Here is a 16,281-nt window from a genome sequence, read left to right as displayed (position 1 = left end):
AACTTTGTTCCTCTAATGAGGTTTAAACTCTTTTCTGAGAACTGTGCTGATATCAGCTCTATGTTGCTTTCTTTTTTCAAGTACACAGTCAGAAGTGCAGTCATGGGAAGTTGATGATTACCATTGTACAGTCGCTTCAAAACGAGCAAAACATGTCTGAGAATAAACCAGACCTTTTCAACTCTTCTTGAGTAATTGTATGGAGTTATTTCCTTCCCATGCACCACTTCCATCTCCACCAAAGAGCTCCTAGGCTTTTGCAGGTTTTTTTCATCAGGGTGGCCACCATGAAAGTGTACGTCTGTCCTAGCAATAGCTGTGCCATTTTTGCATTAGGCTTCTGAGAATAAGCTACTTGAAAATTAAGTGGCTGCTGTCTTTAATACGATAATGTATGGGATAAACACCTACAACTCTTGTAAGGGGAGATGTCTTGTTGCAATGTATGGCTTGTGCAAGCACTGGGAGTGATGGCCAAGAGCAAAATCTTCCTGTTTGCTGAGAATGTAAAGACCATGTCAGTAGTGCGTTGGATAATGCCAGCTTGCTCCTTTTGAAATGTGCTCCTCATATGAGGAAGAAGCTCTATCTCTTTTAATATCGTTTGAAACCAAACACCAAAAAAGTGCCTAAATTAGGAGCCCAGAGATCCTGCAGTGTATACTCTAGTAGTGATTTGAATTGCTCTGTGGAGATGCCTCTCTCCATCTAAACCAAGTGCGTGCTTCAATAAAGTGTCTGCAATTAAATGTGACAAATTCAGTCTTTGGGGGTGCGTTCTGCAAGGGGAAGTGGACTGGGCGCCACACAACCATGCTGCTGTGCAGCCTGTGCTTGGTGCAGTTGTTTTCATCTTTTTTTAATGTATCAAGTGTTGTTAATTTGTTTCTTGATAGCTAATGATTTTTTATTTTCCCTCCCCTTTTGAAGAAATTACTGGAAAAGTTGTCAGGTTTTTTTTTGAGCCATTTGCAAAACATAAGGAAACGCGCATGATACAGCTTAATCATGTTATAAGAGATTGTTACTCTAAAAGGCAAACTATTTTAGTTATATTGTGTTACTGTGCCATTAGTACTGTTTGACTGCCAACTGTGCAGCAGCGGGGCTCCAATCAACGGGAGCCTTTGTGTGTTTTCCATTGCAAAGAGTGCCAAGGATAGGAGGGAGAGAGGCTCTTTAGTGGTACAATTTTTTCAGTGATTAATAATACTTGAGATCCATTTCAGTGATCAGAAATGTGTCTTAATGAGACAATTAGTCAAACCATAAAAGCTGCGCAGCAATTTAGTTGGTGTTACTACTGGAATAATTTGCTGCTGCTGTTTTCTTCCTCCTGATTTGACTTTATCACAATAGTCTGGATGAAAGTCACTGTAGAGAGGACTTGCAGGGTAGGTTCAGTTTTCAAATGGCCATGATTATCTGTGGGGCAGATAATCCCCTTAAAGATGAGGGAGACTTTGAGGAAAAAAGTGGTTATTTCACATAGAAAAAAATTAAATGCCTTTGTCCAAGTGGCTACTACAGTGCCTTCAAATATCCAGCTGCCTGCTAGTGCCATGGTAACTAATCACAGGTAGTGTTTGGGGGACGGGTACCAAACTGAAAGGGCTACTTCAAATTTCTATTTATTTTTCCCTTCTGTAACAAAAGCACAGTAATGGGGCCTAAGATCTCTTTATGCATTCTAGCTGGCTGTGTTCAAAATGTCTGATGGAGCTAATTTTTTATCTCACTGGAAGCTATCTCACTGTCGTATTAAAAATTCTTTTCTCATCTGTCTCTGGTCTTTCACAATTTGGTCATAATATTACTGTAAAGCAAAGTCAGAGCAGTTGTTCTCAACCCATACTTGTCTTGAAGTTTGCTGCTTCTCTTTCAGACCTGCACCCTTGTGTTCCTCAAAGCTTGTTTGTATTTATTCCAGCTAAACATGTCGATCTATTATGGCTTAATATCGCCCTACAGAACTCCTGTCATTCTAACTTGAAGGTATGTCAGAAATGTCCTCAGTGATGTTACAGAGGGCACTGAACACAGCAAAACTGAAACACTTTTTAAAAAATAGTCACACTGCTGAGTTCATCTGCCTGGAGCATTTCCAATGATGTTCACGGCGTTCCATGCTCAAGAGATCCGGGGAGTTTAGTCTTCCATTTTGGGGAGTAAATTCTGCCCAGAACTAACATTATTTAAACTGACTTAGTCTAATTAATTTGCATTTACCGAAGAGGCCAATAAACAATTTACTGCCAGAGCAGAAAGCCATTTGTCGGTGTCCCGCTGACAAATGCAGTAGGGTGGGTTTTTTACAGCCCCTGCCTGTGCTGAGGGCTGCACTGGAGCCGGAGGCTGGAGCTGGGCTGTGGTGCAGGACAGCCTGCTCAGTCGTGACAGGGTCAGAGACACAGCAAGCGTGAACTAACTCACTGCTGTCCGCGGAACGAGAGCGGGGCAGACGCTGAAACCCCAGTCTGCTCTCTGTGGGAATGTCTGCTGCAGAAAGTGCCTTTTTTATCTGTGCCAAGCTCAATTGTATTGATCTTCTCAACGTGGTTCAGTCTGAATGTTCTCACTTTCTAATCTTGGTGTATCAGAGTTGTAGAAAGCAAAAATGTTTCAGTCTTCAAAAGGGACAATACAGTTTCTGCTTTGCTCAACTTTAACTACGAGTATTTTTTCTCACTAAAGAATATTGGTTTAATGCCTCTGTCATCTATAGGTCATTGGAAAGGGACTGTATTTGGACATAGCGATAGTGTTATTTTGACAACACTTTTGTGTTGGATTAGTATCACTGTAAACGTGGCTTGGTTATTTGTAACTGCAGCTATCTCCCTGCAGGTTACAGCTGATAGGAGATACCCAGTGATCAGATTTCTTTGTCTTTGGTTTTGTGCTGGGCAGCCTGTCTCTCCTGCAGCTGCACTAGAAACTGCAGCTTTGCCGCCTAGCACTCCCGACCCTCAGCAAATCCTGTGTTTCTTTGTTCATACCACTCGTTAGGATGCAAAGACTAACCACTTCTTTCTTTCATAACTAATTATGGGTCAAACTGAAAATTGCTCAGGGTACCAGCATTCTGGCATATTGATTATTTGCAAACTGCTGAATTTACCCGAGTCAGAAGTGTTTTTAAAATTAAGTTGAGGTTGAGAGTATATGTTGACAAATCAGGAGCAAAAAAGAAGCTTCATACTCTAGTTATTGGGGGGTGGGGGGCAGGAAATAGAGAGGAAAAGGCAGCATTACTTTTGAGATACCTGGAATATCAGTTGTGGTAACACCCGGTCAGCTTTATTCCCGTCCTTATGGCTATGCTAACTTCTTTCTCTCTGTACCTTTGGGCTGTGTCTGATGATGCACGAGCTATTTTCTGAGACATTTGTGACCAAGAGGGGAACTGCCACATCTGTATGAATATGTATGGATTGATCATCAGCTATGAATGACTTTGAAATTACTATCTTTGACATAGGAAACTTTCTAAAAGTTGAAAGAATGAAAGCTATCCAGGAGTTTCATTCTTCTTTTAAGGGAAATCAAACTACTAGAACTAGATGCAAGTCACAGTTCTACGTGAATTTGTAATAGTCAAGGTGGTAACATATGACTGGTTCTGGAAAAGGCAGTGTATTCTTATTTGGTTGACACATGGGTGTAACAAGTAAGATTATCTAGAGCTTCATTAAGTGACCTAGAAGTGTAAAGAACCAACTGCATCCTGACATTTCTAATACCTTTGTAATGCAAGTAAGTTGCCTGACAGAAAACCAAGGTAAGAGGGAAATCAGTCCCTGTAAATTAGTATGCGTTTAACACTGCTTTTCTGGCTTCTTCACAAAGTGGATCCAACTTGCCATCACCTCCTAAAGGAGAAAAACACAACTTAGAAAGTATATGCAAGTAAATTTATTCTTATTTTACATGTCTACTTCTTCTCCTAGCATCTATATTCCTTTGCATTCTCTCTCACAGTACTTGGACCCAGCTTGGCTCTACCCTGGTTAGCTGTATAATCTGAGATTGATTCAGCATTGATCTGGATTTGAAGCAGAGCAAAAAGTGAATGCAGCAGTGCAGGTGGTTCAGCAGACAGTAGCATGGCCTATTAGCCAGTACTTCACTGTCCAGTGTAGGACTAGGATTGGGACAAAAAAAAAGTTCTATTTTGTTGGAAGAAATATCCAGCTGGAACCTCCCAGTTCCTGACCTGTCTGCCTGCCTGCCTTTCAGAAAGGTGAAACCAACCAAGCTGTAGTGCTGGAAATGCCATTATCCTTGGTCAGTTTTCTGCTTTTGCTCTACAACACCCGTCGCCAGTCCTAGAGAGGCTGTTGAAAAGTGGGGAGGCGAGAAGCAGTGGCTTTAAGCCTTTCTCTGGAAGCCACTTGCATAGGAAATGAGAAAACTTGACCCCTGAACTCCTTGTCTCACCTGCAGCAAAAAAATGATAATAAAATTACTCTCTGCGAGGCACTGAAATGGTATTATCTGTGTTTTGCTGGGGGGCAGGAGGGGAAGACAAAAAACCCAAAGAAACTAAGGCCCAAGCAAAGAAAAATACTTGCTATTTTGAAAGCAAAAGGATGCCCTAATACCTCTGTGGACTGAAACCTAGCAGGTTTTCTTGTGATTGTGTGCTGGTGCATCCAGGAAGGCCCTGAACAGTGCTCTCCCTAGCATGGCCTTAACTCCCAAACCATCCTCTCTTCCTGACTGTGCCCTTCAAACTGCCTCAAATACAAAGGAGTGCAGAGCTTAAAAGTGTTAGCGTTGGCAGAACCTGGACTGTTTATGCCTTAGGAAGCACTCATTTCAAAATGTGAGTGCTTTCAGCGAGAGACTGCGACGAATAAAACTCTGTACTTACCAAAATCCAGGTCATTGATGTTGCAGCGAAATACCATCTCCCCGTTGACTACCAGCTCTACAGTGTTCCAGTCTGGTATCTCTTCCAGAATAAGCTGATGCCTGCAGGACAGCTGGAAAAGGGCAAAGAAGCAGTGGCCAGTACTGTATTTTCTTGGTTTCCTGTGAACTCTTGAGTGTATCTAAGTTTTAGCTCTTATGAGGGCAAGGAGCAAAAAACAGTGTTAATGTAGTTAAGTGCTGTACAAATCTCCCCACAAATCCTATCAGCTTTAATCTCTGGCTTCACTATTATTACATTAATGGCTCTCCTTTGAATGAAGCCTCCACCCTCTGTCATTTCTAGTTCTAGCGGTAAAAGGCAATAAATTCATTATGTACTTGTATTTGCTATTAACTGGCACAGCAGCTGTAAGAAATGCAACGTATTTATTTGTAAGTACCATGGAATAAGACTAAATTCAAAAGAAATCTCCAATAAATGTTAAGATGGTGCTATAGAACAGCTGGAACATTAAGTGAACAACCTTGATAACCCAATTGTTCATTGACGCATAATTCATTTCACTTCTGCTGAAAGAGTAATTCCTCAGGACATTAAAGACTTGAGATTTTGTGAAGCTGAGAATGAAACCAGAAGGGACAAAATCCTCTCTCGACCCACATATTTGTTTAGATGAATTAGGTGGGTTTTGGTTTATTTCGGTACATTGTATAGCGTTGTTGTAAATTAATCGGAACTGGGGAAATAAGAGAACTGGCTGATAATGCAATTCCAGCAACACAGAAATGCCATGTGCTTCTGCCTGGGCCCCCATAGATTTAATTTTTTTTTTAATTCATCTTATTCTGTTGACTTGTTTTCCAAGGCAGAAGTAGATCCCTGTACAGTCAAACATTCAGGGTCTCACCTTTACAGGTTTTTATCAGCTACGTGTTAAGGCTGAGGCAGCATACTGACCGATACCCATCAGTTATTTTGGCAGGCAGAGGTACCGCTTCCTCTATCCCAGTTCCAGTGTAGCTGTATGACTTGCAAGGGTCGGTGTTTCTCAAACATTTAACCTAACTGCATCCACCTGTGACAGCTGTTGGCAGCATTTTAATTCAACTTACTGAAAAGCTACAGAAAACGGCTGAGGAAGGAGTCCGGTTCATAAAGCAGCATGCTTTCAGCAGCTGCTGCTGCTGTTTTGTCATCCTCATCAGGCAGCCCTCCCTGCTTTCTAGGAAACTTCAATGGGAATCTCTGACAATTAATTCCCGTTTATAAAATGGACGAGAGAGATGGCATATCTCTATACTGTCGGCTCTGAATTAAAAAAGAAACCTTACTAGTTTCCCTAGGTTGAGCCGTGGTCTCTCTCGGTCCGTGCCAGGTACATTGGAACGATCTCGCAACCCCAGTAAGATAATTTGAATGAGTTGCTGGTAGCCCATATATTGCATTAACTCGATGCTCTTTGTGAGTTTCCCGTGTCAACCGAATAGCGATTTGTCTGACGCTGAGCGTATCTTTCTTTTTTTGGACGCGTCTGTGTGATCTAAATTCCTGCGGTGGGCTCCCAGCTGGAGCCTGGCTGCCAGCGCCCCAGGTCGGAGAGAGCTCTGCTCCCGACACGGCACGGGACCCCCCCGAGTCTGGGGGTACCTGCCACCTACGTTAATCGCTGGGAATTACAGCTGAGCTCCAAGCGACAAACGTTACTTCGTACGCCCAAGTACTTTGCTTTATAGCTACGTTTGAGCTTAAACGGTTTCATCTTTGATTTACGAGTTTATTTCAGACCGTGTTTTTAACGAGGTTTGTGTAATTGGACAAGAAAAATGTATGCGTACTCTCATACGAGCTTATTTCAGCAAACACAAACGACGGGAGTGTTCGTGCGTCCCGAGGCACGGTTAAGGACCGGCTCTTCCCTTCGTCGCACACGTAACGCAATCGCTGGAGCCTCGCGTTGCAGCCTGCGAGCCGCCCGACGCCGAGACCCTTCCGCACGGCGCGACCAGCCAGAAACCCCCGCAACACCAGCCGCCCGGCCGGGGCCTGCCCCGCTGCGCCTCCTCTCCCTCAGGGGAACGGCAGAGCGCGGGGCCGCCCGCAGACCCCAGCCGGGCGGCGGGGCTTGGGGCTTCGGCCGGGGCTGCCGAACGAGCCGGCTGCTGCGGGGCGGGTGGGCGGGCGGGAGGCGCCGCCGCCTGACGGGGCGCGCGCCCCGGCCGTTGTCGGGAGCCGTTGGGAGCCGATCGCGGCGCCGCCCCGGCCCTGAGGGCGGCGCGGGTGGGGGCGTGGGGGTCTGAGGGGCGGCGGGGCGAGGGGGGGCTGCCTGGCACAAAAAGGCGACGCGGTCTTTCCTCTGGTAGATTTTATTGGCGGTGCGGAACTCCGTCTTTGAATAAGCTTGAGTTCGCGTTACCAGCGCGCGCTCCGGGTCATATATATTAATATAGACAGAGAGGTATATTTCAACACAGCACGAAACGTGACGGAAACAAAATGTGCTATAGGTACACGTTTGCATTTCTCATAAATCTATGCTATATTATAAAAATAAAAGTATCGCTAAAATATTTTTACGTCTTCCGCAACTCGTACGCCAGAAGAAGTTCGGCCGTATTGCCACAACCACGTCCTGCTTAACCACAGACCGCGCGGGGCCTTTGGCAGCACTCAGAGGGGTGAGGTCGGGTTCTTACACGCTTAAACCACCGCTCTTGTGAAGTCAAGTTGCTTTTTGCTTTTGTAAATATAGAAGTTGACAAAAAAATCTTTTTAATCTCTACGTCCCAGTACTGCGTGTATGTGGGTGTACACCTACGGAGAGAGTGAAACAATTAACCACCTTGAAATTCTCTCGCAGGGGGTTTGCATCTCCCGGCTCCCACCGAGAGGTCTCATTAAATCATTGCCACTTGTTACCTTAATGTAATTACACTTAGTCTGTCAATCGAGATTTTCTCCCTTTTATAATGAACAATCTATTCCATCATTTTCTGGTTGGAAACACTTTAAAAGCTTCACATTTGATTTCCGCAAGTGTATGTGCACAGATTGTGTATTTTTGAACTTCAGAGGAGAACTCCATTTGTATAACACAGATACTTTTAAATAGGTACCCAAGAAACTACCTATTTCCTGAAATCCTTAATAGATGCAGCTGCAGCATGGGATCATACCACACAGGTGTAGGGGATTCTGTTGACTGAGAAGAAGCACAGCCCCTTATGAAGCTCCTGCTGGCAAAGGGAGAAGTTTGTAATGCCCTGTGCTCTGAATTTTATCCATCTGTAATTTAATCGGGACTCTCCAATTTAAACATACCTAAACTGAGTCTGAAGTTTCTTGAACAAAGTCAGGTACTTTGCAGATACTACTTTTAGCATGGGTAATGGCTAAGGTTAAGCAAGTATGCAAATGCCTTCCTCTGGAGGGACTTGAGTTTACTAAGCTGCTCGTTTCAGGCGTTCAGGCTGAATACTAAAACCAGATCAGTAAGTATCTAAGATAAAGCATGGAATGGTTAGCTAAATAAATAGGAAGTATTGGTGGTCACTGGCTTATTCCTCAAGTAAAAACGTGGTGTCGGCATTTTCTACCACCAGTATTTTCCAGTGTTGGAGAATCCAGAACACCTGTTATGGCAGCTGTAGACAAGTAAGGGGCTCTTAATCATAAATTGGTATAAAATTTCAGGTGTCGTAATTTCTGCCTGAGTTCTCAGTGACTGTGCGTTAAGCACAGTGTCTGAGCTACTGTTAAAATTCCAGCCAAAAAATGTAAAATGAAAACACAGGTAATATTTGCAAATAAATATCAGTACCTATGGAACTAGGAATACAAAATAAAATTACACATTTCAATAGAAGCAAATTAATAAATAATCAAATAACTATTCACAGCATTTTTATACACTTAAAATATGGTTATCATTTTAAACATACAATTCTATTAAAAAATCTTGAGATTGTAGTGCTACATTTATGTTAAAAATGCAGAATGCCTTTGTAGTAACATGAAACAGAACAAAGCAAAATTACTGGGAATGTTTCAAAGTAATTTTCATAATTATAGTATAGGAACAATTTAAAGTCTATTTTGAACCGTATATTCATCAAGTGAACATTTGGTTTGACTAACAGTTTTCTTGATTTTTTTTTTTTTTTAATTTTTTTACATTTAAACTTTGGGGCAGCTTTTATGCCATAATATTATTTATATAACCTAACAATAGATTTCATCTTTGGCTTGAACCACAGCTCATGGAGTAATAAAACATACATATTTTTAAATGAACTCATTAACCTTAAAAAAATGAGCCCAGCTCTCAATCGCTGTAAATCATCATAGTTGATTAGCTCCAACATAGCTGACTTGCTCCAATTGATTATCAGGCCCACTGTGCTTTCATATATGGGGTCGTGGATAGCCTTTATCCAGCAGACTGCTTAATTGCATGTATGCAACTCCAAAGAGGCAGTAAAATAAGTATGGACTTGTATAATCTACTGAATCTGTATGTAGAGTTCCTAGACAGAAATGTACCTGCGCTTCTAGTTTATTGTAATAAACCTATTCTCCTGCTTTTAGGCTTGAGAGAGCTTAAGCCTGCGATTGTTCAGTCTGCAAAGGAAGAAGAAATGTTTCCGCTTCTCCACAGGCAGGTGTGCTCCAGCTTGCCTAGCAAGGGGTCTGCGCTGCAGTTACTAAGTGTCTTTAGTCAGTAAATTGTATTCTAACAGTGATGACTGAACACCTCTAAGCAAGGCAACATATTTCAGCTTGAGAGAAGGTAACTGAAAATATCACTCCTTGGAAGGATTTGTAGGGAACGAAAGAGATAATAAGAAAACCCTCAGGATAACACTCACAGAATATGGGAATTACCAGATGCTATATTATTTTCCTCATTGCATTCACTGTATATTGCAGAATATGATACCCTACATCTACTATTAAAAAATACAAAATACAAATCCCTCCCAAATGGGATGATGCAAAGCTGATTTGAGTACTCTTAAACTGGTATTTATAGCTCTAGCCTGGAGACTTCCTTATATTGCCTCTTCATTCCAGTTACTTATTGCTCTTTGATTTTGTGTGGTTGCATACACTCTCCTGCTAGTCACAGCGACTGAATTCATTCCTGTGCAAACAAAAAAGGTCTTAAGTAGGATTGAATTGCACTTATGCTTTGTGCTTTGCCTCTCTGTCAGACTGGATTTTGCTTACTGTTAGAAAGAAATAATTAAGTCAATTTATTATGGACAAAATTCTCCCAGTTCTCTATGATGGATCTTATCTCCAGTATGCTGCTTTCAGATGGGACTGTGCTGGGGCCAGTGCAAACCAGAATAAGGGCTAAATTACTTCCACAGCATTTTTGAACTGGGGGATCGTGCAAACACTAGTATGATCTTCCTAAACTCTGCTTGTGGAAATACCCAGCAGCCACTCTTAAAAATAATCTGCTTTTCTTACGTAGGAAATAGCATGGTGCTATTAAATACTCTTCATGCATATTTTCAAGATGTAATGGCATCAGCCTATTATTTACAATGTTACTCTCAACATTACCAATAGGGGAAATTTCTTTTTTTTTTTTTTTTTCTTTCCATGCAAATCTTGCAGGAATAGATGTGAATATTTTAGAACTACTTGCAGTGGATATTAATTAATTGGTGTGCCTTAGTATTTAATTTATGTCATATACAAACTTACTGATTTTTTTAGGTGATAAAATGGTCTAAATTGATTATGGTTAGAAATGGTAGTACAACACATACTTGTATTACTTCCTCCTTCATTTCAGCCAGTGAGACCAAACCTTTTTTGCTGACTCTCAAGCAAGAAATGGTAGCCGTAGTACTTACAGGGTTTTAAATGTTGGCAACAATGTAAAACAAATGACATTTTGGTTCTACACTAATATATTACTAGTACTATCTTGCCTTTGAACAACTATGTCATTGTTTCTTCATCAGGTGAATTCAGGAGAATAATTCCCACAGCCTCTTAGAGTTTGCGGTCGCTCTGCAGCTGTGTGGCTGCTTCTTGTTTAGCAAGTGGCTTTGCCATTGTAGAGTTGCATTTGCTGCACAGATCTCTCATTTCTAGGAGACTTTCTTCCACAGCTTTTGCAAACATGTCTGAGGAGGTTTCTTTGCAGTCTTTAAAGCTTGAGATGCAGAATAATATATGCTCTGGCTGAGGGTTATAACATGCCCCATAGCCATTGGGCACGACTGGCCCATAGCAGCAGAACATTTCCGTTGTAGTTGGAACCTGGTTGCAGGGAGAAGGTAAGGAGTGATCTCTGATTAATCAGGGCACCTGAAATCAGCTGGTTAGGAATGAGGAAAAAGATAAACAAATGCTACTAATGCTGGAAATGTGGTGAATCCCCCTTGTAGAATATCACTTCCTTCAGAAGTCCAGACCTGGAGCTGATACTCAGAAGGTAAAAGCTGATCTTGGTATAGAATTTTGTTGCTCTGTTTGTTTGCCCGTGTTTGAAAACTGGTATCACTTGAAGTGGATATAATGCATTTCTTTGTTCACTTTATGTATGTTACTGAGAGATAGGGAGCTTTTAAGGCTGTATGTAATTATGATACATAAAATTTCACTAAGGTTTTTAATTTCTTAAGGTTATGTTAAACTTGTAATGTGAAGACTGTAATCAATTATAGAAAGTAGTATTGTCCATTTCTAATAATCATTTACAATCATGATGCTATATAAAAATGTATTTTAATGCATCTAGCTGTTATATTTCTGTTACACCTCAGTTTAATCATGGCATAATACAGGAGCGAAACACTTTCTCCTGCAGAAAATAAAAGATGTGTTAGAAATCTGTACGTTTCAGATTTTGTGTACATGGGCCTTCACAAATGACATTTGGCTTTTTAATGGTGTAGAACAAGCCATTAGTCCTGCTAATAGAGCCATAGAATTGTCAGATAAATTTGCTGTGCAACAGCCGAAGGCCATAAAGCTATTCAGAAGCACTCTTTGCTCATGGATAGTTTCTTGGAGAATTTATGTAGTAGTATGTTGGTTACATTCACTCATGTCTGAAAGCCTACAAACATTATGACAAGATCAAATTACTTATTAAGGTTTTATGCTGTAGCATGACATTATAAGTCTCTTTTGTTGCATAGTTCCAATCTGTGCAGTTGGGTTAGTGTTTCAGTAAATGAATTCCTACATAGTTTTCTTCTTTCATTAGGACTGCTACTATATGCAATGAAACATTTCATTTTTAGGCTGTATGCTATAAAGATGTTTCCTTATTCAGAACATTAAATGTAGGAAGTGTTGACTCTTAGGAGCATCTTAGTGTAGTTGCAAATAACTGTAAATTCGTAAATGTCTGTAAATATCTAAAATGTCTGTAAATCCAAGATTCATGCCTGCAGAGGTTGAAGTCTTACACTGAGTAACTGAAGGCTCTCAAACATTTCAAACACAGCTACCTTTTAAGAGTAAAATTTCCTCATGGCTCTTGGCTTTTGTTTCTCAGAGTGGCAGCCTATCTGGCTTGTGGCTGTACTGTCACTGGAGTAAAGAATTCCCACTAGAGCTGTCACCTTAGGGGAAGGAGGAGAAGAAAGGGAACGGGAAGATATATAGTTTGGAAAGTGAGGAAACACTGAGCCCTCATACAAATTTTACTGAGTTTGTTTGTGTGCATTTCCAGGAAGGTCTTTGGGATATTGCAAGGGAAGTGATAACTTCAGTCAATATTTACTGTGCTGATTTTGCAGAGTGAACCAAAACTGGATTAAAAATCTGGAGAATTTTGCAGACTTTTTGATAGTATCAGCTTTTTTTTTTTTTTTTTTTTTTTTTAATACATTGTTCTCACTGTGAGCTACAAGGTCTGGCAGAACACAAATGAATTACCCTTTGCTTAGCAAGACCAGTGAACATGAGAAACTCACCTGGCTGGTCGAGAGGATGAATCGATTGCTTGTCAAATATGTCTCATCCGTAAATATCTCTGGCAGTTCCTTGAAGTGTTCCCGTGCCACCTCCCTGAGCCCTAGCAGGTGATTGTCTATTGCCATTCCAGTAATAGCCTGCGTACAACATAAGACACCAGCATTTAACTGAGTATGGAGACGTTTTCTCGGCTGTTACTGTCTTGTTCTCTGGTCAGAGTTGATGAACTGGGTTTGAATGATGTAATGCCTGTAATGTTCAGATATTACTCCGAGTATGTACTTTGCTGATGATCAGTAACTAGAAATTCATATGGTGCTCTGAAGATGTAAAAAGTAGGAAGGAAATGGTCTTGAGATGTATTATGTACTGATGTTATCTGGGGTTCTGGGTGTTCATCATCTTTCAGAGCTGAATATCACGGTGTGGGCTTCCAAAGCTGCTGGGGGGAGCATATGGGACACCAGAAATCTCAGAGTATGTTTTGGAATTGCCTGTGCATCACTTAGATTGTATTTCAAGATTGGAGGCTCCAAAACACCTCCAAATTGGAAGAAATTAATGTTTCATTGCCTTGCTGCCTGCATCTCACTCTGGCAGGAAAAGCATGTGTAATTCCATAGAATTTAGATCCAAAGATTTGGTAGATGTCTCCAACAGATTTAACAGTGATCATAGAATAACAGATAGCTTTACCAGTGATCTATCACAGATCTACTAGCATACCCCACCACTTGAGAAGACTGAGACTGGGGACACAGATACCATCTCAATTCACTGCCCAAATATCCCAATTCCCTCCCCCTCTCCCTGTGCTGGCGTCATTGCAGAGCTGGATTATCTCAGGGGCAGCCCTTACTTTAGCCCTCGCTTTAATGAGGCAATTGGTAACAGTAAGTGTAGGACAGCATAGTTGGATGGTACCATAGTCCAGGCACCATGAGTCTAAAATCAAATTAAACAGGGCTTAACAGAGGAGAATAATGTGCTTGACAAGCAAGAGACCTAGAGCAGTCTACCTGCCATCCTGCTTGCCCATGTCTCTGCTCACCATCATCCCCAGCGCAGAACCAGCCATGCTTGCCCTCAAACCCTGCTTCCGAATGTCCCCAATTTCCTCTCCCGTCTCACGGTTACAGGCGAGGCCATCAGCAGCACATGCGGTGGCTGAACGTTAGCAGCAGGGGCACACTGGTGGCCAGCTAGCCAGCTCACAAGAACTACTGCTGAGCCTGCAGTCACTCTTTCTGCCATGAGCTTGCTATGCTTAGGTCCGTCTGCTCTATCCAGCTACCTAATGCTATAGACTTAAGGAATTTTTTAGCTTTAAGATCTTTGCCCTGCTAGCAAATGTGATTGAAGATGACTAACAGGATCAGAAGTCAGTAGTGGGAGATGGGCAGACAGGATTGTTACAGAGTTTTGTTTCTTTAGGAAACCAAACAAAATTTTGGCCTCTGAAAAACAGCACTGAGCTGTTTCAACCAGGCAGGATTTGCCTCAGATTAAAACGTGCATTTAAAATCCTTCAGTCTAGATTTATTCTAGCTGGTGAGAGCATTGATTATGGGGACTGAGCTGTAGCTTGAGGGAAATAAGCAACCTCAGAGAAGGCAAGATTTAAAAAAGAGAACAAGCATGGTTTTCCTCTTAAGGGGAGAATTTAAAAAAAAAAAAAAAAAAAAAAGAGAAAAGCACAAGTTTGCTTTTCCTCTTAAGAGGAGAATCATTTTAACCATAATAAGTGCCCGAAGCAGGGGGTTGGGAGTGCAAAATCTTGTTTGGCTTATTAAGGAGTAGGCACCCATTGGTAAAAGGGCTATTTGTTCATCAGCCCAGACAGAGCAAGGATGCTTGCAAAAAAGTAGCACACATCAGGGCAGTGTTTACGTTGTTTTTCCCATAGAGTGAAACTGACTTGATAATCAAAGGAAATATTTTGCTATCACACAAGATTTATAAGGCTGTTAGCAATGACATTTTTGCAACATAGATCAATGTCATGTCTGAAGAGAGGCTGAGACAGGCTAACGAAATAAACTGTGAGTCAACGCATAGGAAAAAACTGTGCTAAATTGAATTTTAGAGCTCCGCATTTAAAATAGCAATGCTACTAGTAAGCCCTAACAAGGGGAAATAAAATCATTAAATTGCTTTTTGTTTTATGAAGTAGATTTTTTTGTTTTTCTTAGGAGCTATTACATTTCAGTCTGTTACACACAATTTAGTCAGACCATGTAAGTCTTGCCCATAGTTTAAAGGCACAACAATTACATTCTGCTATTCAGAGAAAGAAAGGGGAGCTTGGTGAGTAGAAATACCTGGAGACATTTTTAAATTTAAAGATAAATTAATTTTCCAATGGTGATTTTAATATTTTCCCATGAGCTACACTGGAGACTGACTTTTATAACAGTTTCTGGAATGGAAATGACTTGGAGGGGGGATTTTATGGATTTTTTTTTTTTTTTTTTTTTTTTTTTTAAGAGATGTTGTACAGAAATTCCATTGCTTGTGACCTAGGAGACCTACAGTATGTTGTGTTCACTGTGAGATTACCCTGAGATGGTTCAGGTGAGACAGTTGCCCTGAAGTAAGACTTGCTTCTGCTTTAGAGATGATGTGGAGTCTCAGCTTCTAAGATGTGGGTTCCTAGCACAATGCTTGAAAGACAAAACTGTTTTTCTTTCCTGCTTCTTTTGTTTCATGGTCTTAGGAACGAATCCTGCCTGGAAGCAACACTTTCTCTCCAGTGGTCTGAGTATACTTTTGAAACCACCTCTGGAAGTGAATGATTTCTTGAATATTATGAGTATTTAAACAGTAATCAGCAATGTGGGTTTGTTTAGGCAATGGTCTGAGGCAAAACCATAGGTAGCAAATTCACTTAACATAGCTGGTTATTAACATCTATTAATTTCATGAGTGGTTTGACTAAGTTGTTTGTAGAGTAAGTCTGTGCTTTGTCTTGGCACAGTGGGATATAGAGCATTACCCAGGCTGGATTGTCTCATTTTTAATTGAGAAAAAAATGTGTTGTATTTGATACTAAACTGATTTCTTCACTGGAGGGCATCTCTTCCTTTTATTAGACACCGCATTCAGGTCTTTAAAAGAGAGCTTACTATAATAATTCCTAGAAATTGCACTTTGGAATATCAGTCCATCTGAGGATCAGGTCCCAGATAAGGACCTCTCTCCTCTAGGGAAGAGGAACATAAGAAAATGCATAAATGGTTAGTTTTAGGGGGGAAGAAAAAGTTCCTGATGTTCCTTCCAAAGAGCTGTCTTAAGCTTATCTGTAACATTATAGCTTATGGGTCTAAATACCTGTAAATCTGGGGGATCTGGATTTTGCAGTTGGAGTTCTATTTCTCATGCATGTTACACAGCAGTTAAATTGGTTGCTTTTAAGCCTTGCTTACTTCTCATCCTGATAAGGCTCTCAGCTGTCC

The 16,281-nt window shown here is 41.1% G+C and overlaps 1 protein-coding gene across 2 annotated transcripts in view; it reads right to left on the bottom strand.

Annotated features, from left to right (window-relative positions):
* Positions 1 to 911: 911 nt before the first annotated feature.
* The window catches only part of CHAT (choline O-acetyltransferase), a 42,610-nt gene continuing 27,240 nt past the window's right edge, over positions 912 to 16,281 (bottom strand). Inside the window, exons 14-16 of one of the 2 annotated variants that reach the window (XM_030030984.1) lie at positions 12,826 to 12,963; positions 4,877 to 4,988; positions 912 to 3,872 (exon numbers count right to left, since the gene is read on the bottom strand). In XM_030030984.1, coding sequence (XP_029886844.1) covers positions 3,808 to 3,872; positions 4,877 to 4,988; positions 12,826 to 12,963 — 315 coding nt within the window. In that variant the 3' untranslated portion in view covers positions 912 to 3,807. Of the gene's footprint in view, positions 3,873 to 4,876; positions 4,989 to 10,400; positions 11,159 to 12,825; positions 12,964 to 16,281 lie in introns of those variants that run through there. The other variant, XM_030030983.1, reaches the window with a different exon arrangement.

The sequence above is a fragment of the Aquila chrysaetos genome, chromosome 11, assembly GCF_900496995.4.
Source record: "Aquila chrysaetos chrysaetos chromosome 11, bAquChr1.4, whole genome shotgun sequence".
NCBI classification, from domain to species: Eukaryota; Metazoa; Chordata; class Aves; order Accipitriformes; family Accipitridae; genus Aquila; species Aquila chrysaetos.
Note: the sequence above shows the minus strand (reverse complement) of the source record. Positions and strands in the feature narration are given on the sequence as shown.